Source organism: Populus trichocarpa, chromosome 6, assembly GCF_000002775.5.
Source record: "Populus trichocarpa isolate Nisqually-1 chromosome 6, P.trichocarpa_v4.1, whole genome shotgun sequence".
Lineage (NCBI taxonomy): Eukaryota > Viridiplantae > Streptophyta > Magnoliopsida > Malpighiales > Salicaceae > Populus > Populus trichocarpa.
In genome coordinates, this window is record NC_037290.2 from 23,200,532 (window position 1) to 23,218,875 (window position 18,344).

At 31.6% G+C, this 18,344-nt stretch overlaps 3 protein-coding genes across 5 annotated transcripts; 1 reads left to right on the forward strand and 2 right to left on the reverse strand.

Moving 5' to 3' along the window:
- Positions 1–82: 82 nt before the first annotated feature.
- On the reverse strand, positions 83–3,551 carry LOC7470695 (UDP-sulfoquinovose synthase, chloroplastic). The gene is made up of 3 exons (XM_002309462.4): positions 3,406–3,551; positions 1,669–2,753; positions 83–873 (listed from the first exon to the last, which is right to left on the reverse strand). Exons 2-3 carry the CDS (start codon positions 2,713–2,715, stop codon positions 472–474), a joined length of 1,449 nt encoding a protein of 482 aa, XP_002309498.1. The 5' UTR covers positions 2,716–2,753; positions 3,406–3,551; the 3' UTR covers positions 83–471.
- A 3,195-nt stretch (positions 3,552–6,746) lies between these two features.
- Positions 6,747–9,792, reverse strand: LOC7462255 (translation machinery-associated protein 22). Of its 3 annotated transcripts, none has more exons than XM_024603012.2 (8): positions 9,506–9,792; positions 9,268–9,366; positions 9,064–9,128; positions 8,300–8,381; positions 8,121–8,188; positions 7,942–8,025; positions 6,918–7,021; positions 6,747–6,828 (listed from the first exon to the last, which is right to left on the reverse strand). In XM_024603012.2, exons 1-7 carry the CDS (start codon positions 9,651–9,653, stop codon positions 6,965–6,967), a joined length of 603 nt encoding a protein of 200 aa, XP_024458780.1. In that variant the 5' UTR covers positions 9,654–9,792; the 3' UTR covers positions 6,747–6,828; positions 6,918–6,964. The 3 variants fall into 3 exon arrangements, with proteins under 3 accessions (XP_024458780.1, XP_024458779.1, XP_002309499.1); XM_024603011.2 differs by having other exon boundaries at positions 6,747–6,831; XM_002309463.4 differs by having other exon boundaries at positions 6,747–7,021.
- A 6,151-nt stretch (positions 9,793–15,943) lies between these two features.
- On the forward strand, positions 15,944–17,996 carry LOC7462256 (acyl-lipid (9-3)-desaturase). Its single transcript, XM_002308520.4, has one exon. The coding sequence runs from the start codon at positions 16,131–16,133 to the stop codon at positions 17,475–17,477; it is 1,347 nt and encodes a 448-aa protein (XP_002308556.1). The 5' UTR covers positions 15,944–16,130; the 3' UTR covers positions 17,478–17,996.
- The last annotated feature ends 348 nt before the right edge of the window (positions 17,997–18,344 follow it).

Here is an 18,344-nt window from a genome sequence, read left to right on the forward strand (position 1 = left end):
TAAGAAGAAACTTTTGGAGTAGTCATTGTTAATCTGCTAACAAGAATATCAAAATTGCACAGCAGAAAATAAGACAAGCACATCACTGAAAACGCCTAATAGTGAGCATTCACCCTTGTTGGTCAAATACTGAGACATGAGCGAACAACTCTCAATTGTTCGTCCAGAGATCGATTCGTTCGTTTCTTTCATAAAGTATTCCACTCTGACTATCTTAGTAAATACACAAGCACACAAGGAAAACTAGTCTAGCATCCCGCCAACAAAATCCTAGAACCCTAGAATTTCGAAGACAGGATCTTATACTTGTAACTTGCATAAATTACAGCTGGAAATGATTACAGACTACATTCAGTAGAATGCTAAGAAAAGCCACACTACCTACCCAAAAAAAAAATGTAGCAAGGAGAGAAATAAGACCAAGGTGAATGCAACTTCTCAGCTGAGCAGCCTTTAACCATCCATGCTTGATTAAGCTGCAAGAGTCTTTGGCTTCACACCAATCTTTTTCCAAGAAACACTGGGCATTATTTGTTTTGTATCAACCCGATCCTTGAATTTGATGGCAAAATTGAGCAAAGAGTCAAGAAGAGAATCTGAAAGAAGGTGTGGTTCGAGCCCTAACTCAATGAGCTTTGTGTGCTTGGCATTGTAGTAATGCTCTTCTGCCTCTACTCTTGGGTTGGGCACAGATATGGTTTTCACATCAAGCCCTAACTTCTCTCCAGCTTTTGTAACAAGAGAAGCAAGTTCGTTGACAGAAAATTGCTCAGTAAATTGATTGAAGACCCGAAATTCACCAGGCTGTGCCGGGTTGGCAATGGCAAGTTCAACACACTGGACAGTGTCTCTTATGTCAAGGTAGCCCCTGGTCTGAATTGCATGAATTAGAAAGTTAGAGAACAAACCAATTAAAGGCAATTTTATATGTACATGCAGGATAAAACAAATCCATAGATCACCAGTTGGGGAAAAAAAAACCACAATATATCTGTACAAATTTCTCCCAAGAACCAAATTGAAGCCAACAATACAAAGATACATCAAAGATATGAAAAAAGGAAAGTCATTCTTTAGCATATGTTTGTATTGATATGGCATGTGTGATAAGCAGTGAATCAATGAAAGCTACTTTATTGTTCATGCGCCACATTAATCCCTAGTGACAAGGCATTATCCAATTTTGGAGAATAGCCTGATGTGAACATCAAACAAAAATAGCTATGCAAGTCAGGATCTAGGTTTCTCACACTGCACAGCATAATATGAGCAACTTAGTTTATGGTGGTCTCATTTCTTTAATGAATATCACATCATAAGCAAACAGGAAAAAGTCTTCCAGATCATATTCTCCAGTATAACAGTTTCCTCAGAAGCATCCTCTGGGAAGAGTGATGCTGCAGTGAAGCATTTACATAATTTTTTAATGTAAGGCTATCTTCAGGATCTGAATTTTAAAGAAACTGAAAGTGGACACTAAGAAGCATTGAGTTTCAACCTACAAGCTAAGAACTATATTACAATTATCGAGCTCTTGTCCTCACCACCTAACTTAAAATATTGGAGAATTGTTTTCAGTACTATAAATTATCATTTGTCCACATATTTATGAAAGAAGAAAGCGATGTGGAATAGAAATGCTATGTTATCATTGAGCCAAGGTCTCACCTGACCCCCCTTTCCATAAACAGTAAGTGGATGACCAACTGCAGCCTGGACACAAAACCGATTCAATGCAGTTCCGAACACTCCATCATAATCAAGCCTGTTACAGAGCTCTTCGTGCATCTCAGTCTCATCTGTCCTTACTCCATAAACCACTCCTTGATTCAAATCAGTTGCTCTAATTCCCCAAGCCTTGCAAGTGAAGGCTATATTATTTGAGTCATGGACCTTACTAAGATGGTAGAAAGAGCTGGCTTGCTTGGGGAAAGGCAAAGTATCTGTTCTTCCATTATGAGTAATAGTTATATAACCCTCCTCAATATCAATGTTTGGTGTTCCATACTCTCCCATTGTCCCAAGTTTCACCAGATGGCACTGATCCCTGAATTCCTTTATAGCAAAGAGCACATTAAGTGTTCCGATCACATTGTTGTGCTGAGTAAAAACAGCTCTGTTCCGATCAATCATTGAATACGGGGCAGACCGTTGTTCCCCAAAATGGACTACAGCATCAGGTTCAAAAGACTTGAAGGTTTCTGACAGGAACTCAAAGTCACAAATGTCACCAATATAGAGTTCAATTGTTTTTCCAGTGACTGATCGCCAACAACGGAGACGGTTGTGGATAGAAGCAATAGGAGTCAGGGAGTCTAGACCGAGTTGTTGGTCAAAGAGACGACGAATGAGGCTGTCAACGATAGCAACCTCATAACCTTTGTTGGATAAGTGGAGGGCAGTGGCCCAACCACAGTAGCCATCTCCACCAATAACCATGACCCGCTTTGGCTTGGATGGTTCACTGGACTTCTGTCGAGAATCAGAGCTGGATTGAGTTGGTGTTTCTTGGCTTATAGGAGCCACGGTTGCACGGACAACACAGCTTGCTTGCTGTGTTCCTCCTTGCAAAACAAACCTTTTAAATGGAGATTTTGAAGTTCCCAGCGTAAAAAATGTAAGGCACTTCGTTGGGCATTGACGAAATGGCTGAGATAAAGGTCTGTGGCTTGATGACAACTTTATCGAGCAAGAAGTGGAAAGCAGATGAGCCATACTGATGTTTGGTCCAGAACAACCAAACCCACATCCACCTGGAAAATATCCAGATTGTCAAAAAATAATAAAGTTAAGAGATCATTATAACTGAACTTCAGGCATAATTATATTTCAGATTATCCCAACAACAAAGACCCAGAGGCATTGAAAATATCAGAGATACAATCTACTTTTAGGTAGACTTTCATCAAAATACGATTAAGGGTAAGTGACATCACAAGAAAGAACCTACAATCTCCATCCTAAGAACTAAACTACTATAATTCACAAACACTGGCAAACACCAATTCCATTCATTCAAATGAGCAAATGTGAAGTGCAAGGAGCAGTGCTTAACCAGGCCGCATGTTGTGGTAAAATCCATATAAGAATAATCTCAAAAAAAAAAAAGATCATGAAGAAAAGAAAAGAAAGAGTTTCAAAATAATAATTCACATATATTCATGCTGAATTAAGCAACAACACAAATTGCAACCCTTCTGGAATAATTTAGTTAATAAAACAGGAATCAAGAACCGTTTAAACAGCATCACTAGATGTAAGCTGCTGCACAAGTTACAAAACAACAACTCCTAAACACCTTGACTAGTTTAAGGATCAATACTCTTTCTTAACCTTAAAAGGGTAGGCAAAAATAAAACAGAAAAAAGCTTGAATGTTGTTAAACAAAGAGTGGCCATCGATTACCTTGAGACCAAGAAAAGATGATTGTAAGAGGAGAAGCTGTTTGAGGGATTTTGGACCAAGACAGTGACTGGGTGTTTTGAGGGAAGAATCGAACTGTGAGGGGGGGGAGGTATATTCCTAGTTTTATCCATCCAGACTCCAAGAGAGATTTTGTTTTTCTTTTTTTTATCTTTTTTCTTTTTTTTTATATGTCACCGTCCAGTTATTATTTAAAAAAATTAAAAGGGATAAGAGAATAATTGTGTATGCATATTGCATAGTCATTGAAACACGAATTGAAACAATGTAATGTAATGTTGATTTTACCCTTCTTAAAAAAAAAAATTAGACCGATTGTTGAGGGTAATAAGAATTTTTTACAATATTAATTACTTATTATCAAATTTACTAGAGATATCTCAATCTTTTTATATTTTTAAAGAATAATAAAATGATTAAATTATTTTTGATAAAAAATATTATTTAACTAGCGTCTAAGATTTTTTTTTTGTTTTATTTTTAAAGCATAGTAAAATAATTATTTTACCCATAAAAAAATTTCTTTCACAAACATCCAAAAGATTTTTCATATTTTTATATTGATTTGTTTTAGTTATAATCAAGCTGATTTGATATTTTAATAGATATAAAATATTATTTAAAAATCAAAACCAATTGGCACATGCATTGCATGCATCAGTATGTTCGCTGCTCTGTTGTGTTAAGGCGATGTGTCGTCGAATTTCAGCGACCAAAGATATTTTCTTATTGCTTTCCAGGTAATTGCTCTGATGGTACATGTGATCTTTTTTTATGCCGTCATGCATCTTTTTGCAATGGCGTTAAAACTATCTTAGTGAGTTTTTTTTTGGTGATAGGGCAATGTCCATGACGGATCAATGGTGAGTCTCCGACAGACTTTTCTTTTCATTTCGAGTATAATATTGGTAGCTCATTTTTATAGTTAATTATTGTCAAATTTTTTTGTTTGATTTATTTGTTGTCATTGTCTATTTTCTTATCATATTGTTAAATTAATCAAACTTATTGGATCCAATCAAATCAATAATCTGAGTATCGAATCATTCTTGCTTTTTTTAAAAACACTACCATCACCTATGTATTTTTTTTTCACGTTAGAGAAAATTTGATATTGCTCGTGGCTTTGCGTAGGCCACCAATCTATGTACAAAACCAAGAAATGTTAATTTAAGGGAACTAAAGTTATGGCGATGACGGGTTAGGTTATGGATATTTTATAAGACTATGGTTTTTATGAGACACATGTACCTATTAATTCATTGACTCACGCTTTGTTACGGGTCAAATTATTTTTTATGAAACATAAAAAAAATGTCAAGATTGTTGGAATTTGTTTGTTAATGTCACTAAACCCGACAAACTGGACGACTAATAATAATATGGTTTGAATTAAAAAAAATCAAGATAATAAAATAGCATTATAAAAACCAATCAAAACTAATTAATCCAATAGAAACCAAAATGAAACATATCATGAAGACAAACTCAAAATAAATCAGATGCTTAAAAAAATCTAAGCATTACACTTTTTCTAAAAAAAAAATTGAAATTACAATATATTTGATCGACTTGGGTTTGATGTGTTGAGTTGTCAAGTTGGCGATTCTGGTAATGAAATCTAATGGTTTTAGATTTTTTTTTTCTTTTTAATTTGATCCACCCGTCAAATTGAACGACTGATAATAATATGGTTTGAATTTAAAAAAAATCAAGATGATAAAAAACATTATAAAAACAAATCAAAACCAATTACTCTAATAGAAACCAAAACGAAACATATCATGAAGACAAATTTAAAATAAACCGGATGTATAAAAAAATTTCAGCATTGCACTTTTTTTAAGAAAAATGGAAACGACAATATACTTTATCGACCCAGGTTTTGAACGACCTGGTTTTGATGCATAACTTGTAAAGTTGGCGATTCTAGTAATGGAATCCTAATAGTTTAAAACAAAAAAAATTCTTTTTAATTCGATCCACCCGGCAAACTGGACAACTAATGGTAATATGATTTGGATTTAAAGAAAGAAATCAAGATGATAAAAAACATTGTAAAAACAAATCAAAACCAATTAATCCAATAAAAACCAAAACGAAACATATCACAAAGATAAATTCAAAATAAACTAGATGCATAAAAAAATCTCAGCATTGCACTTTAAAAAAATAAAATTAAAACGATAATATATTTGATTGACCCGGGTTTTGAGGCCTGACATGTCTAGTTGGCAATTCTAGTAATGGAATCTAATGGTTTTAATTTTTTTTTTCTTTTTAATTTGATCTTGCCAGCAAATTGGACAGCTGATAAAAATATGATTTGAATTTTAAAAAAAAATCAAGATGATAAAAAAACATTATAAAAACAAATCAAAACCAATTAATCCAATAGAAACCAAAACGAAACATATCATGAAGAAAAATTCAAAATAAACTAGATGCATTAAAAAAAATCTCAGCGTTACAGTTTTTTTTTAAATAAAACAAGAAAATATTTTATTGACCCGGGTTTCGAGGCCTGATTTATCAAGTCAGCGATCATGGTAATGGAATCTAATGGTTTTAATATTTTTTTCCTTTGTAATTTACTTTTTACCTAATTATAGGATAAAAATATAAAAAATTTTATTTTAAAAAAGCTAAAGAATGAAACTCAAAGAAGAAGAAAATAAAGGGACAAAAAAATCTAAAAAATGAATTTTTTTTTATAAATATTGACATAATAACATATTGAAGCAACTAGATTAACCATGTTACACTCGCAATCCAGATCATGAAACCATGACAATCATGTAAAACTCAAATTTGAATAAATTAATCCCATATTAAAAAAATACATCAGGAAGATAAATTCAAAATAAACTAAATGCTTAAAAAAATTCAATTTGACATTATTTTAAAACATATTTAGATGATAAAATATTAAATTAATCTGAATTTTATGATTTAACCTATAAATTTTATGATTTAACCTATTAAACCTCGACCTCGAAACCAACATGACTTTTTTATTAAATTTTCTTTTACTTAAAAAAAACAACACCTATTCACATGGGCTGCGGGCCTGGCAACATAGCATATCTGGGCCTTCTTAAAATAAAAAAGCCGAAAGGTGTGTAAGTTTTTTTTTTTAATTAAGCAATGGTCTGTTCAGTCATGACACGAATTTTTTTTTATCAACGACAGTATTCTAGCTATCATAAAAATGTGGATTTCTTCCTCGGCATTAACATAAAGCTTTGAATGCGGTATCGGGGGAAGGTGTACAGCTAGCTCTAGACGACACAAAATCACCACTTGTTTTAATTTACCATGTATTCGGTGACAAAATTCATGGATTTATTGAAGACATAAGATACTCCAGATTCATTGATGCATGCATCCATTGCTCTTTCTCCCCTCCTAAAATTGAATTTGTGAGAATTCATCCAAGCAGAAGTAATAATCTGAAGTTACATTCTGTAAATAACGCTGATTTATAAATATACCATTTCAAAATCAAAAATCAATCCGACTTTCATTTGGAATGCAAGCATCAAGCAGCTGGAACCTTTTTCCCATCCTCAATGAAGAAAATGGCGGTTTCAGGAACCTGGAAGGAAGAACAGTGAAACTTAAGCCAGTTACGCATGAAAGAGAGGGGGGGGGGGGGGAAGGAGGCAATCAATTGACTAGCTCTAGCTCTACTGCTACGATGAAAATTTAAAGATAAAAAACTGATATTTTTGTAAGAACAAAGATAAGTTCCGCTCAAGGAGAAAAAAAAAAAAGCATTATTCTGAAGCTCTTCAAACCGACCTAAGCAACTTTTGATTTTGTAATTTTCGAACATCAATTTCTGCTCTTGCAAATAAAATTTCAAAAGAATTATTCCAAAGAACACTAATCACATAACTGCATGATGATTTGGTGTGTACATAGTCCAATAAAGAACACACACTATTCATTACATAATTACTACAGCATGCTTGATAAATCAAAATGTAGAGCCATTAAATGAGTATTAGAACTTCTGGCAAAGTTTGTAAACTTTGTATAGACTAGTATGGATCTTTCCCTAACAGAATTGGACACATAAAATCTTTCTTTAGCATCAATATCAAGCTATAACTACGTTGGCAATGCAAAGCCTCTCACATGGAACTCAAAAGCAAAGATAATAAACTTTCAAGTCAGCAAAGAACTTAAAAGTGAATGCTTCAACTGCTTATGTGCACAGCTCTACTTGGGATTGAGCTCTGAAAACCATGGTTTTAAGAGTCTTGAGGCTTCAAAATCATGGTTTTGTATAGTTAACTAAACACCCACAAATCAACTTTTGACTCAAAACTTGCTTTTTGGCAACTCAACCAGAATGCAAAACACACACACAATCTTTAGTAAGGTGAATTTGGATGTGTTTCTTATCGGTAATTTAAAAACATCCTATGCCTAGATGATAGTAAGACAACTAAAAAGAAGAAAGTCAGGGACGATAACGAGAAGAAAGAAAAGGTTGCTAGAAGAAATTACATCAGGCCAAGTCTCTGTGATAAATTCCACGATATCATACGCTATATCTCCTTGAACATCAATCTGTTCCTTCTCTGTCGGACCCTGAAAATGACCAAGCAATAAAAAAAGAAAAAAATTATCATTCAGTGAAATAAAAAGGAAAGAAATTGGATAGTCATAAGAGGCATTTGGTGCACCTTAACAACAGATGCTCCAGTAGCAAACTTTTTCCCAAGCTTTTTGGAAGCATCACTCAATTTAATACCTGAACAAAAATATTTCATAACGTGAGAAAAAGTAAGTAACTTTGGCAATTAGTAATCAGCCCATGAAACCACAAGATAATGATTTGAAGTCAACTCAACATCCAGCTTACCAAATAGGTCCAATCCTTTAATAATGGTGATACATTTGCGCTTGTTGCGAACAACCTTTTCGATTACAACTTCTTGTCTTGCCTGTACAGTGAAAAGAAGAGGTCATCCAATAATACCAGATCATTATATTTTACCTAAAAATTAAATCCAGTACAACACCATCTCATGAACAATAGGCCAATAATCAATACTATTTTTCATTGATGAGACAAAAGCCAGTTAGCCAAAAAAGAATAAAAATTACAGAGAGACAAGAGTCTTCCAACACATAATTGGCACAATATGAACAAGAAGCAAGCCTGTAATGCACCTATGTTGAAATTTCAAGACAGGAGGATGTGAAGAATATGACAGAGAAAATGTACCACATGCATGATCAGATGTATTAAGAGCTATTTGGAGCATCATCAAGTCACAGAGAAAGTCAATGTCTCATCTTCAAACTGAAGACTGTTGATAATGGTTGCTAGTTGAACTTATCAAAAATCATAAAACTCATTTTTATAATTCCAAACTTCACGTGCCTTTGGCCAAGCTCAACTGCAATGCTATGCTATCAAAGAATGAAAACCTGATAGCATTTCCAAGAAACAACAACGACACACTTACACCCCGCTATCTATCCTTTTCTCCCCCTTTTACCGTGAGACATGCTTTAACATATCTCTGAACATGAAGATCAGAAGCATCTTGTACGAACCCATTAAGTAGAATTACAAGCAACATAACTATAACAAAAAACAGAAACAAAATAAGTGCTTACTTTCTTCTTGATTTTTCCACCTGGAAGCCTTTTCACTTCTTCTTGCTTAGATGACGATGTCACTCCTGAAACAAAAAAAAAATACAACAAAAAGATTAATTTTTGGAGAACAAAAGTAATAATGCCCAGTGTATTATTTCTTGAAACAAGCACACATTAAAAACAAAAATCCTTTAGCGGAACGGTGTAAAAAACAAGAGTTACCAGATTGAACAAAAGAAGCTGCCCCATCAGCACCACTTGAGGAAATTCCAGCTGATTGCAGTTGCTCAGAAACCCTCTCGGCCTCCTTTTCATTAGCCTCTGCCAACCCAAAATTAAAAACCAAAATTAAAAAAAATAAATCAATTCTTTGCGTCTTTTTACCAGTTATTGCAGCAGGAAACAAACATAGGACTTCTGGGTTTTCAAGATTGAAACAAAAGATAAATAAAGGGTGTACCTTTAAGGAGATCAGGGTAGAGTTCAGGGGCGTTTATGATGAGCCAAGGCTTGCACTTCTCGAAATCAGGACCGAATTCACAATACTCTGCAGGGAGAGAACATAATGGACAGTATAGCACTTTCACTGGCTCAGGTTTCTCTGCCATGGAATTCTGAGCGAAACTGATTCTGGGAGTTTTGTGTTGTGGAGATCGGTATTGATTTGTGCGGAAGTACTGTGATGTTATTTTGGTGTCCAAAGGGGAGAAAGAGAACCGATTCTGCTGCTGCTGCTTTTGGGAAAGTTGAAAGCGCGTTTCGGAACGCTGTATAAATTCCAAATTTTTATTTTTATTTTTAAATTATTTTTAAAAAATATTAAATTATTTTAATATGCTAATATTAAAAATATATTTAAAAAAATATTATTTTAATATATTTTTAAGTAAATTATATTTTATAAATAATTAATATCATACCAAACACTATACGAAAGTTTTTTTTTTAATATACATGAATCCATTCCAGCCTAATACATTTATAATTGTCAATTTGTCATTCATGTCTCTATTGAATTAAATAAAGTGGAATTTTTTTTTTTAATTTTATGCATTTTCTCTTGTAAAATCACGTTTTAGTTAATTAGTATAGAAAAATAAAAAAAATTATTTTATTTTTCTAAATCATATTTAAAATAATATTAATACTAAATCTAGTTTTAAAATATACAATTATGTAATTATTAAATACCAGTGATCTTTGCTAATTGATAAAATATTAGTGATTGACACTATTATATATACACGACTCTTTCAAAAATATTTTATAGATTTAAAAATTATTTGTATGATATTAAAATATGTGATCACTATTCATTAAATGATTTGTATCATATACTTTAAAAGGAATACATTAATTATCTATAACTAATATCATATATTACTTGATACTGATAGAGAGAATATATAAAGAAGTAATAAATAACAATAAAAAAAAATTAAGAAAATTATGAGTCACTGGATCATGATTTTAGTGGATGACTTAACTGTGGGTTTCACTATCTAAAAACTCATGTGAATTCTTAAGTTTGTTTTATTGTTTTTTCTTAAGTTTAGAACCACTTTCATATATAAGCACAAAATTTATTTATTTTTGTTGAAAATTAATATTTTTTTTTGTATGTTTTAGATTGTTTTAATGTGTAGATCTTAAAAATAATTTTTAAAAAATAAAAAATATTATTTTGATAAATTTCATCATGAAAAACATTTTAAAAAGCAACCATAACCACGTTCTCAAACATGTATATCGAAGGGGGCTAGCTTTTGATGTTCTTAATTAATGATTAATAATTATTATTTTTAGTATAATATATTCAAATTTATAAATCAAACTTCTATTGCTAAGTAAGTTTAAAATTTAGATAGATGATTTCCATAGATTTCCATATGATATTATTATTATTATTATATTGAAAAAAATATTATTCTTTAAAAACTTTCATAGAGTAAAATTTATTTAAAAAGTACATGGCAAATAATTAAGTTGTTAATAAAAAGTTTACGATTTAGTAAGAATGTGAGTTCAAGCTACGAGACGGACAAACCCTTTCAGCCCTTGCCTTATTCGATCAGGGTGAAATCAATTGTAGTGAAAACTCATTTTAATGTGATTTCAATTAGGGTTGTTTATTATTTACTGGCATGGTTGAGTCAGGTTCAAATTAATAATTCTATCCAACAACTTATAATATTTTATAAATTTAAAATCCGATCAATTCAATTTTTATTTAGAAAGGATTCAAGCGAGTTGGATACATAGAATTAGAGGTGATTATTTTCGGTTCGGTTCGGTTTTTATCAAAAAAAATAACCAAATTGAAAATTTTTTTTCAAAAAAAAACCGAAACTGGTTCAAACCGACCGGTTTCAGTTCAGTTTTTTAGGACAAAAACCGGTTTGACTCGGTTTTTTTGGTTTTAGGCTTATAGAACCGAAACCGAACCGAATCGAACCGGCCGGTTTTTTCAAAATTTTAATCGGTTTTTTTTCACTGTTTGGTTTTTTTTGTTGTTTTTTTCCCGGTTTTTTTGGTTTTTTTGCTCACCCCTACATAGAATTAGACTAATTTTTTTTATAAATATCCATGAGCTTTATTAATTTTCATGAGGTGTACTTAATTGAAATTAAGATTTGAGCATACAAATTAACGATGGAACAATGTCAAACACATCCTAAACCATATATTATATCATCGGATCACTATAATTTGTTAACAAGAAATTGAATGCTGGATAATTTGATTTCTCAGTAGCAATAAAAGGGTTATTTCAGAGTAACATAAGATGAGTGTGTCAAGAAAAAAATTATACCATCTAACGGTGGGTATAATATATAAAGAAACGGTAAATAAAAAAAAATGTAAGATTGTGAGCCACCAGATAATGATTTCAATGTAGGACCTAATGGTGGGTTTCCACGGTGTTTGAGAGTATGGTTGTGGTTGCTTTTCAAAGTGTTTTTCAAAGTGTTTTTCACTCAGAAAAGTGTGTCAATAATATTTTTTTTATTTTTTAAAAATCATTTTTGAGATCAGCACATCAAAATAATTTAAAAACATCAAAAATATATTACTTCAAAACAAAAATTTTAAATTTTAAATTTTTTTAGAAACGCTTTCGAAAAGCTCTCCCAAACAGGCACTTCACTATCCAACGGCTCATGTGAATTCTTAAAGTTTTTTCTTATTATTTCTTCTTAAGTTTAGAACCACTTTCGTATATAATACCAAGGGAAATTAACATATCAACTCTTCATCAACTTTTCATGTTCTTGTTTAATACTCATTAATTATTATTTTTTATTACCATATATTTAAATTTATTTTTTGCAGTTTATGAAGTAAAATTTATTTATAATATTTATAAAGTAAAAATATTGCAACGCTGGTATTCGTATGACTAGTATGATACCTACACTATTTGGTTAACTATTCATTCATTAATTTTTAAAAATATTTGTGTTTGCATTATCTTTATTTTCTTAGGAATATTAGTTTTTCATTTTATTATCTAATTAGTGTTAATATTTTTTTTGTATTTATCATTTTGTTTATATTTAATTTATTTTATTAAGCATAAATAACATCCCTTTACTTTCCAAATAAAAAAAATTATGATACAAAAAATGCATCTATAATACAAATGTTTTTTTTTTCATATTAGCTAGATGACTGGACTTTAACGAAGAAGGAAAATGATGGAAACTCAAAAACACATGAAAAAGGAAAGATGATTAATGGCTAAGAAAAATAAAGCTTTGGGTAAATAAAAAAAAATATTTATCCCTTGGAGCCATGACAGAGGCCACGTTGGGAAGATTTACTTGATTCGACGACCATGTAAATAATAGCATCATTGTTTTTGATTTTTTTTTTTTATATATAAAAAATTGTTGTTTTCTTAAATATTTTTTTTCCGATCACCTCCCACAAAATTTGCTTTGAAACTCGTGTGGCTGGTTCACCGCAATAATTTAATAAAAGTTTGTTTTATGTTTTAAAAATATTTTAAAATATTTAAATTTTTTTTATATTTTTACTTTAAATTGATATTTTTTTATGTTTTCAGATCATTTTAATATATTGATATTAAAAATAATTTTTAAAAATAAAAAAAAAAATTATTTTAATGTATTTCTAAATAAAAAATATTTTAAAAAACAACCACAATCAAGATTCTAAATAAATTTAATAATATTATATATAAAAAAAAAATCCTGCAGCAGCAACGTGCTGGAAATTGACTAGCATAACTAGGCAACAAAAGGGATCCAATTTCTTCCATGTTAACGCAGTAAAAACAGCTGTGGACGATGTCCATGGACTGCAGGAGGACTGTAACCCCACTAACATGGCAACAGTCTGTTTATAAATAGAAATATAAGGCTACGCATCATCATTTTTCATCGGTTGTTTTTTATTTAATTTTATTAATGTGGATATTAAGATTAACTTACGTATAATTTAATTAATCTTATAAATTTTAAAATTAACAACCTATTAAATCTTTACTTATCTAGAAGAAACAAGCAAATTCAAAAATTAAATTACCCCTCATAATCATCAGTCGCTTTTATTCTTTAGGGAGGTGGGGTTTCTGTGTTGAAAGTGGAGCAAGAAACATCAAATCCAAGGAAGAATTGGAGGTTATGGTGAGGTATCTTGATCTTTCTGTTTGCTATATGGCCGCATATCCATGTGGTATATTCTTCTGTTCATGAACAATACTTTAATTTCTTTTTTTCTTTTTTGTGTGTCTCCTGTGTATTTTGATGTTTTGAATCGGGTCATAGATGCTGCTACCAATTATTGAAGATCTAGAAAACATGATTATTTTACAAGTAAACAGCTTTGAATATTGCAAGTAAGTAGATAATTAAAAAAAAAAAAAAGTTGACGCATGGCTCACAGCTGCTTTATTATCTTCAGGTAACTTGTGTGATTGATGATGGTGGTTGAAATCAAACTTCTGCTACATCATTTGATATGTCTTGATATCCGTTTTCTTTTTGGATGACGCGTGTATAATAGTGAGACGTGGTTTGACACCACTTGATTTTTTTTTCTTTCCTTTTTTTTTTCTCGGATTGTGTGCTAGCAATGCAAAAAACTATATCAGCCATTCAATTTTTTTTTTCTTTTGATAAAGTCATTTTTCTCTTGATTGCAATTGTTTTATTTATATCGATTGTTTATAATTGAATTTTTTTTAATTTTTTTTCTAGTTGTTTGATTTTGTTAGTTTTTTTTTAATCAAATTTTGTCATTATTCTTTTAATTGCAATTTTTTTTTGTTTTCAATCATTTTCTTTATTTATTTGTTTTTCTTCAATTCCATCATTGAAAATTTATTTTCATTGAATTTTATGCCAATTCTTTTAATTGTTATTTTAACCATTTTCTTAATTGATTTGCTTTTTTTTTAATTCGATCTTTAAACATTTAATTTCATTTAAATTTTTCCTTAATATTTAATTTCAGTTGGTTTTTGTGTTGAATTTAGTCATAATTTTTTTAATTGCTATTTTTTTTTTGTATTGCATTGTTTTTTTTATTGACTTTTTTGTCCTCATTCTCATTCCTCGATATTTGTTTGGTTAAGAATCTTACTTCTTTGCTTTTCAGGTTTAGCTTTAATGGAGTCACCTTAATCTTATGACCTGAGTCATATATCTAAAAAATTAGTCCGAGTTAAATTTGGTTTTTTTTTTAAGTTTTTTTCAAATATATATTTTTGCTTTACTATTAATGAGATCATCTTAATTTCATGTACTAGGTCATGTTTTTTATTTATTCATCCAAGTTGGCTGTTGAGTTCACTCAAGATTTTTTTTATTTTTTTTTAATGCATTTCTATCATATCGACAGAAAGAGAAAACAATGATTAGTTTACGTGTGTGTGTGTATACAGGAGTACCATGTTCATTTTATTATTTTTAAAAATCTATTTTGATAGAATACTTTTCCCTTATTAATTTAATTTAATTTAATATGCAGGTCAAGATCACATGCACCTCAAAGCAAGTAAAATTTCTCATCAATGCTTAAAGTAGGCATCCGAATAAATGTTTCTTCTTCTTCTTCTTCTTTTTTCCTTTGAAAGAGTCATGACTTTCACTAGCGCAAAAATTAAAATAAAAATCATGGTGCTTATTGTTTTTGTTTTTATATTTCAAAAATATTTTTTAAAAAATTTAAAATATTTTTATTTTTTTCTTTGTTTTAAACTAATATTTTTAGTGTTTTCAGATCATTTTGAAGTGTTGAATTCAAAAATGATTTTTAAAAAATAAAAAATATATTATTTTAATATATTTCTGAGTGAAAAGCATTTTAAAAGCACTGCAACCACACTCCCAAACATACTTGAATTAAATGGATAACTTTTATTTTTTCATAACCTCTTTCAAATTTAGATATGAGCAAAGATTATATCTGCTTACTTAGCACAATATCAAATAATTCAGTTTAACATCCATGAAAATATGTTTTCGTCTTCAGATAGGATTAACTTGTAAAAATTAAAAAAAAAAATATCATCCCATGATGAATCCATACCACATCAAAGGTGAGGAAAAAGAAATTGTTTGTTTGAGAATGAGGTTGTTGTTACTTTTTAAATAACTTTTCATGCTAAAATATATTAAAATGATATTTTTTATTTTTTAAAACTTATTTTTAAGATTAACACGTTAAAACAATTCAAAACATAAAATTTTTTAATTTTTATATAAAAATATTAAAATATTTTGAAAATACAGTTTGCACCGCGTTGAGCTAATTTCCTGTAAACAAGTGGTCATGGTGCATCTTCATTCTAGCCTCGCTATTAGCTAACCGAAATCCAGCACATAAACCCAGACCCGAGAATAGAGATATAGAAAAACTCAAAAGACAATAAAAACAATAAAATTATCGAACAACAGTAACAAGCCTCTATAAAATAAGAGAATCAAGAGACTCTCCTCACTCTCATCCACTACTCCCTGACACCCCAGACAAAAAAGTCTCTTCCTTTCACTTCAAAGAAAGGAGGAGAGGAAAAAAAAGAGAGAGTGAAACACAGTCCTCGGATCCTCTCTACAATGGCGGAGACAAGGAGGTACATTACAAAAGAAGAGCTTGAAAAGCACAACACAGCAGGAGATCTATGGATCTCTATACAAGGCAAGATCTACAATGTCACTTACTGGGCTAATGACCACCCTGGAGGCCAGCTTCCATTGTTGAGTCTTGCAGGCCAAGATGTCACTGATGCGTTTGTTGCTTACCATCCAGGGACTGCGTGGAAATACCTTGACAAATTCTTTACCGGGTTTTATCTCAAAGACTACACTGTTAGTGAGGTATCGGAAGATTTTAGAAAACTCGCTGCCGAGTTCTCAAAATCGGGTCTTTTTGAGAAAAAAGGACATGTGGTGTTTGTTACTCTTTGTTTAGTTGTAATGATGTTTTGTCTCAGTGTTTATGGTGTTTTGTGCTCTGATAGTAGATCGGTTCGTTTAGTTTGTGGTGGGTTAATGGGGCTTATGTGGATACAAAGTGGGTGGATTGGGCATGATTCAGGTCATTATCAGGTTATGAGTAGCCGTGGATTCAATTGTCTTGTGCAGATCTTAAGTGGGAATTGCCTTGCAGGGGTTGGTATTGGATGGTGGAAGTGTAACCATAATGCACATCACATTGCTTGTAATAGTCTTGATTATGATCCAGATCTGCAGCACATGCCTTTTTTCGCGGTATCTTCTAAGTTTTTCAGTTCAATTACTTCTTGTTTTTATGATAGGAAGTTGAATTTCGATTCTGTTTCTAGGTTCTTGGTTAGTTATCAACATTGGACATTTTATCCTGTAATGTGTTTGGCGAGGATTAATTTGTTTGCGCAGTCTTTCTTGATTTTGTTATCTAAGAAAAAATTGTCGACTAATAGGGGCCTGGAGTTTTTGGGTTTAGTTGTGTTCTGGACTTGGTATCCTCTGCTTGTTTCCTGCTTGCCCAGTTGGGGGGAGAGAATCATTTTTGTTGTTGCCAGTTTTAGTGTTACTGGGATTCAGCATGTTCAGTTCTGTCTGAATCATTTCTCATCAAGTGTTTATGTTGGTCCGCCTAGTGGGAATAATTGGTTTGAGAAACAAACTGAGGGAACATTGAATATATCATGCTCGCCTTGGATGGATTGGTTTCATGGTGGATTGCAATTTCAGGTTGAGCACCATCTCTTTCCCCGTTTGCCTCGATGCCAACTTAGAAGAGTCTCACCGTTCATCAGGGAGCTTTGTAAGAAGCATAATTTGCCATACAATATCGTATCATTCTGGAAGGCCAATGCAATGACCTTGGAGACTCTCCGGACTGCAGCCTTGCAAGCTAGGGATCTTACCAATCCTGTTCCTAAGAATTTGGTGTGGGAAGCTGTTAATACTCATGGATGAGATAGGGGGCCTTGTGAAGCTTTATGGAGTCTTGGCATGGCTGTTATTTCTACCTATTTAAGATTCTGATCTGATCTGGGTATTGATAGCTTCATTCGATTGATGTCCGAGGGTGGTTATCCTTGGTTTCAGTGGAAGAATAATTTATCTGTCACTCCTTGAAGGCTTGAACTGGTTTTTATTATTTAAGCTGCATGTTTATGAGATTGGTTCATTTAGTTTTGGATTAGGAGAAAATCATTCATAATCTTCACTGCAGGCTGAAGTAGTTCTCTCTTGTTTCTGCTCAGCATCGCAGCTAAAGGATTAGTAGAATGTGGAGCGCTATCTTCTCATTTAGTCTTGCTTTTAGTAGCCTTCTGTGTGTTTATTTTTATTTTTTTTATTTGAAGTCTTTATTGGCTTGAACTCCCTTCAAGTTTTGGCTTGTTTAGAACTTCATTATTGTCAGAACCAATAGTAAGTAATTTGTTCATTGCCAAAGTTTAACTTTGAAGATGAGCCTTTCTTTCTTGTCTACTGAAATTGCCTCTTCACTCACCCATTCCTCATTTCCTGTTTTATTGCTGTTGATTTTTATTGCTTTAACGTATTAAATGCTCTACTTTTACGGATAGAGGGTGTGGTTGTGCAAAGTCGATAATCATTTTACACTGAAAATATCTTCTGCCAATCTGCTTTTGTTCCTTCCTTGGTAATCACATTTTAATTAATTTTTGCCTTCCTATTCTGTTTTCCAAAATCAATTTGTTGCTGAGGTCCTCCCGTTTCTTCAATCTTTCGTTTGTGAAAGCATCAATATTTCTCTTTTATTGTTGGATTTGTTTTTAGTTCTGTCGAATTTTAGATAGCTGATAGAAGCATACT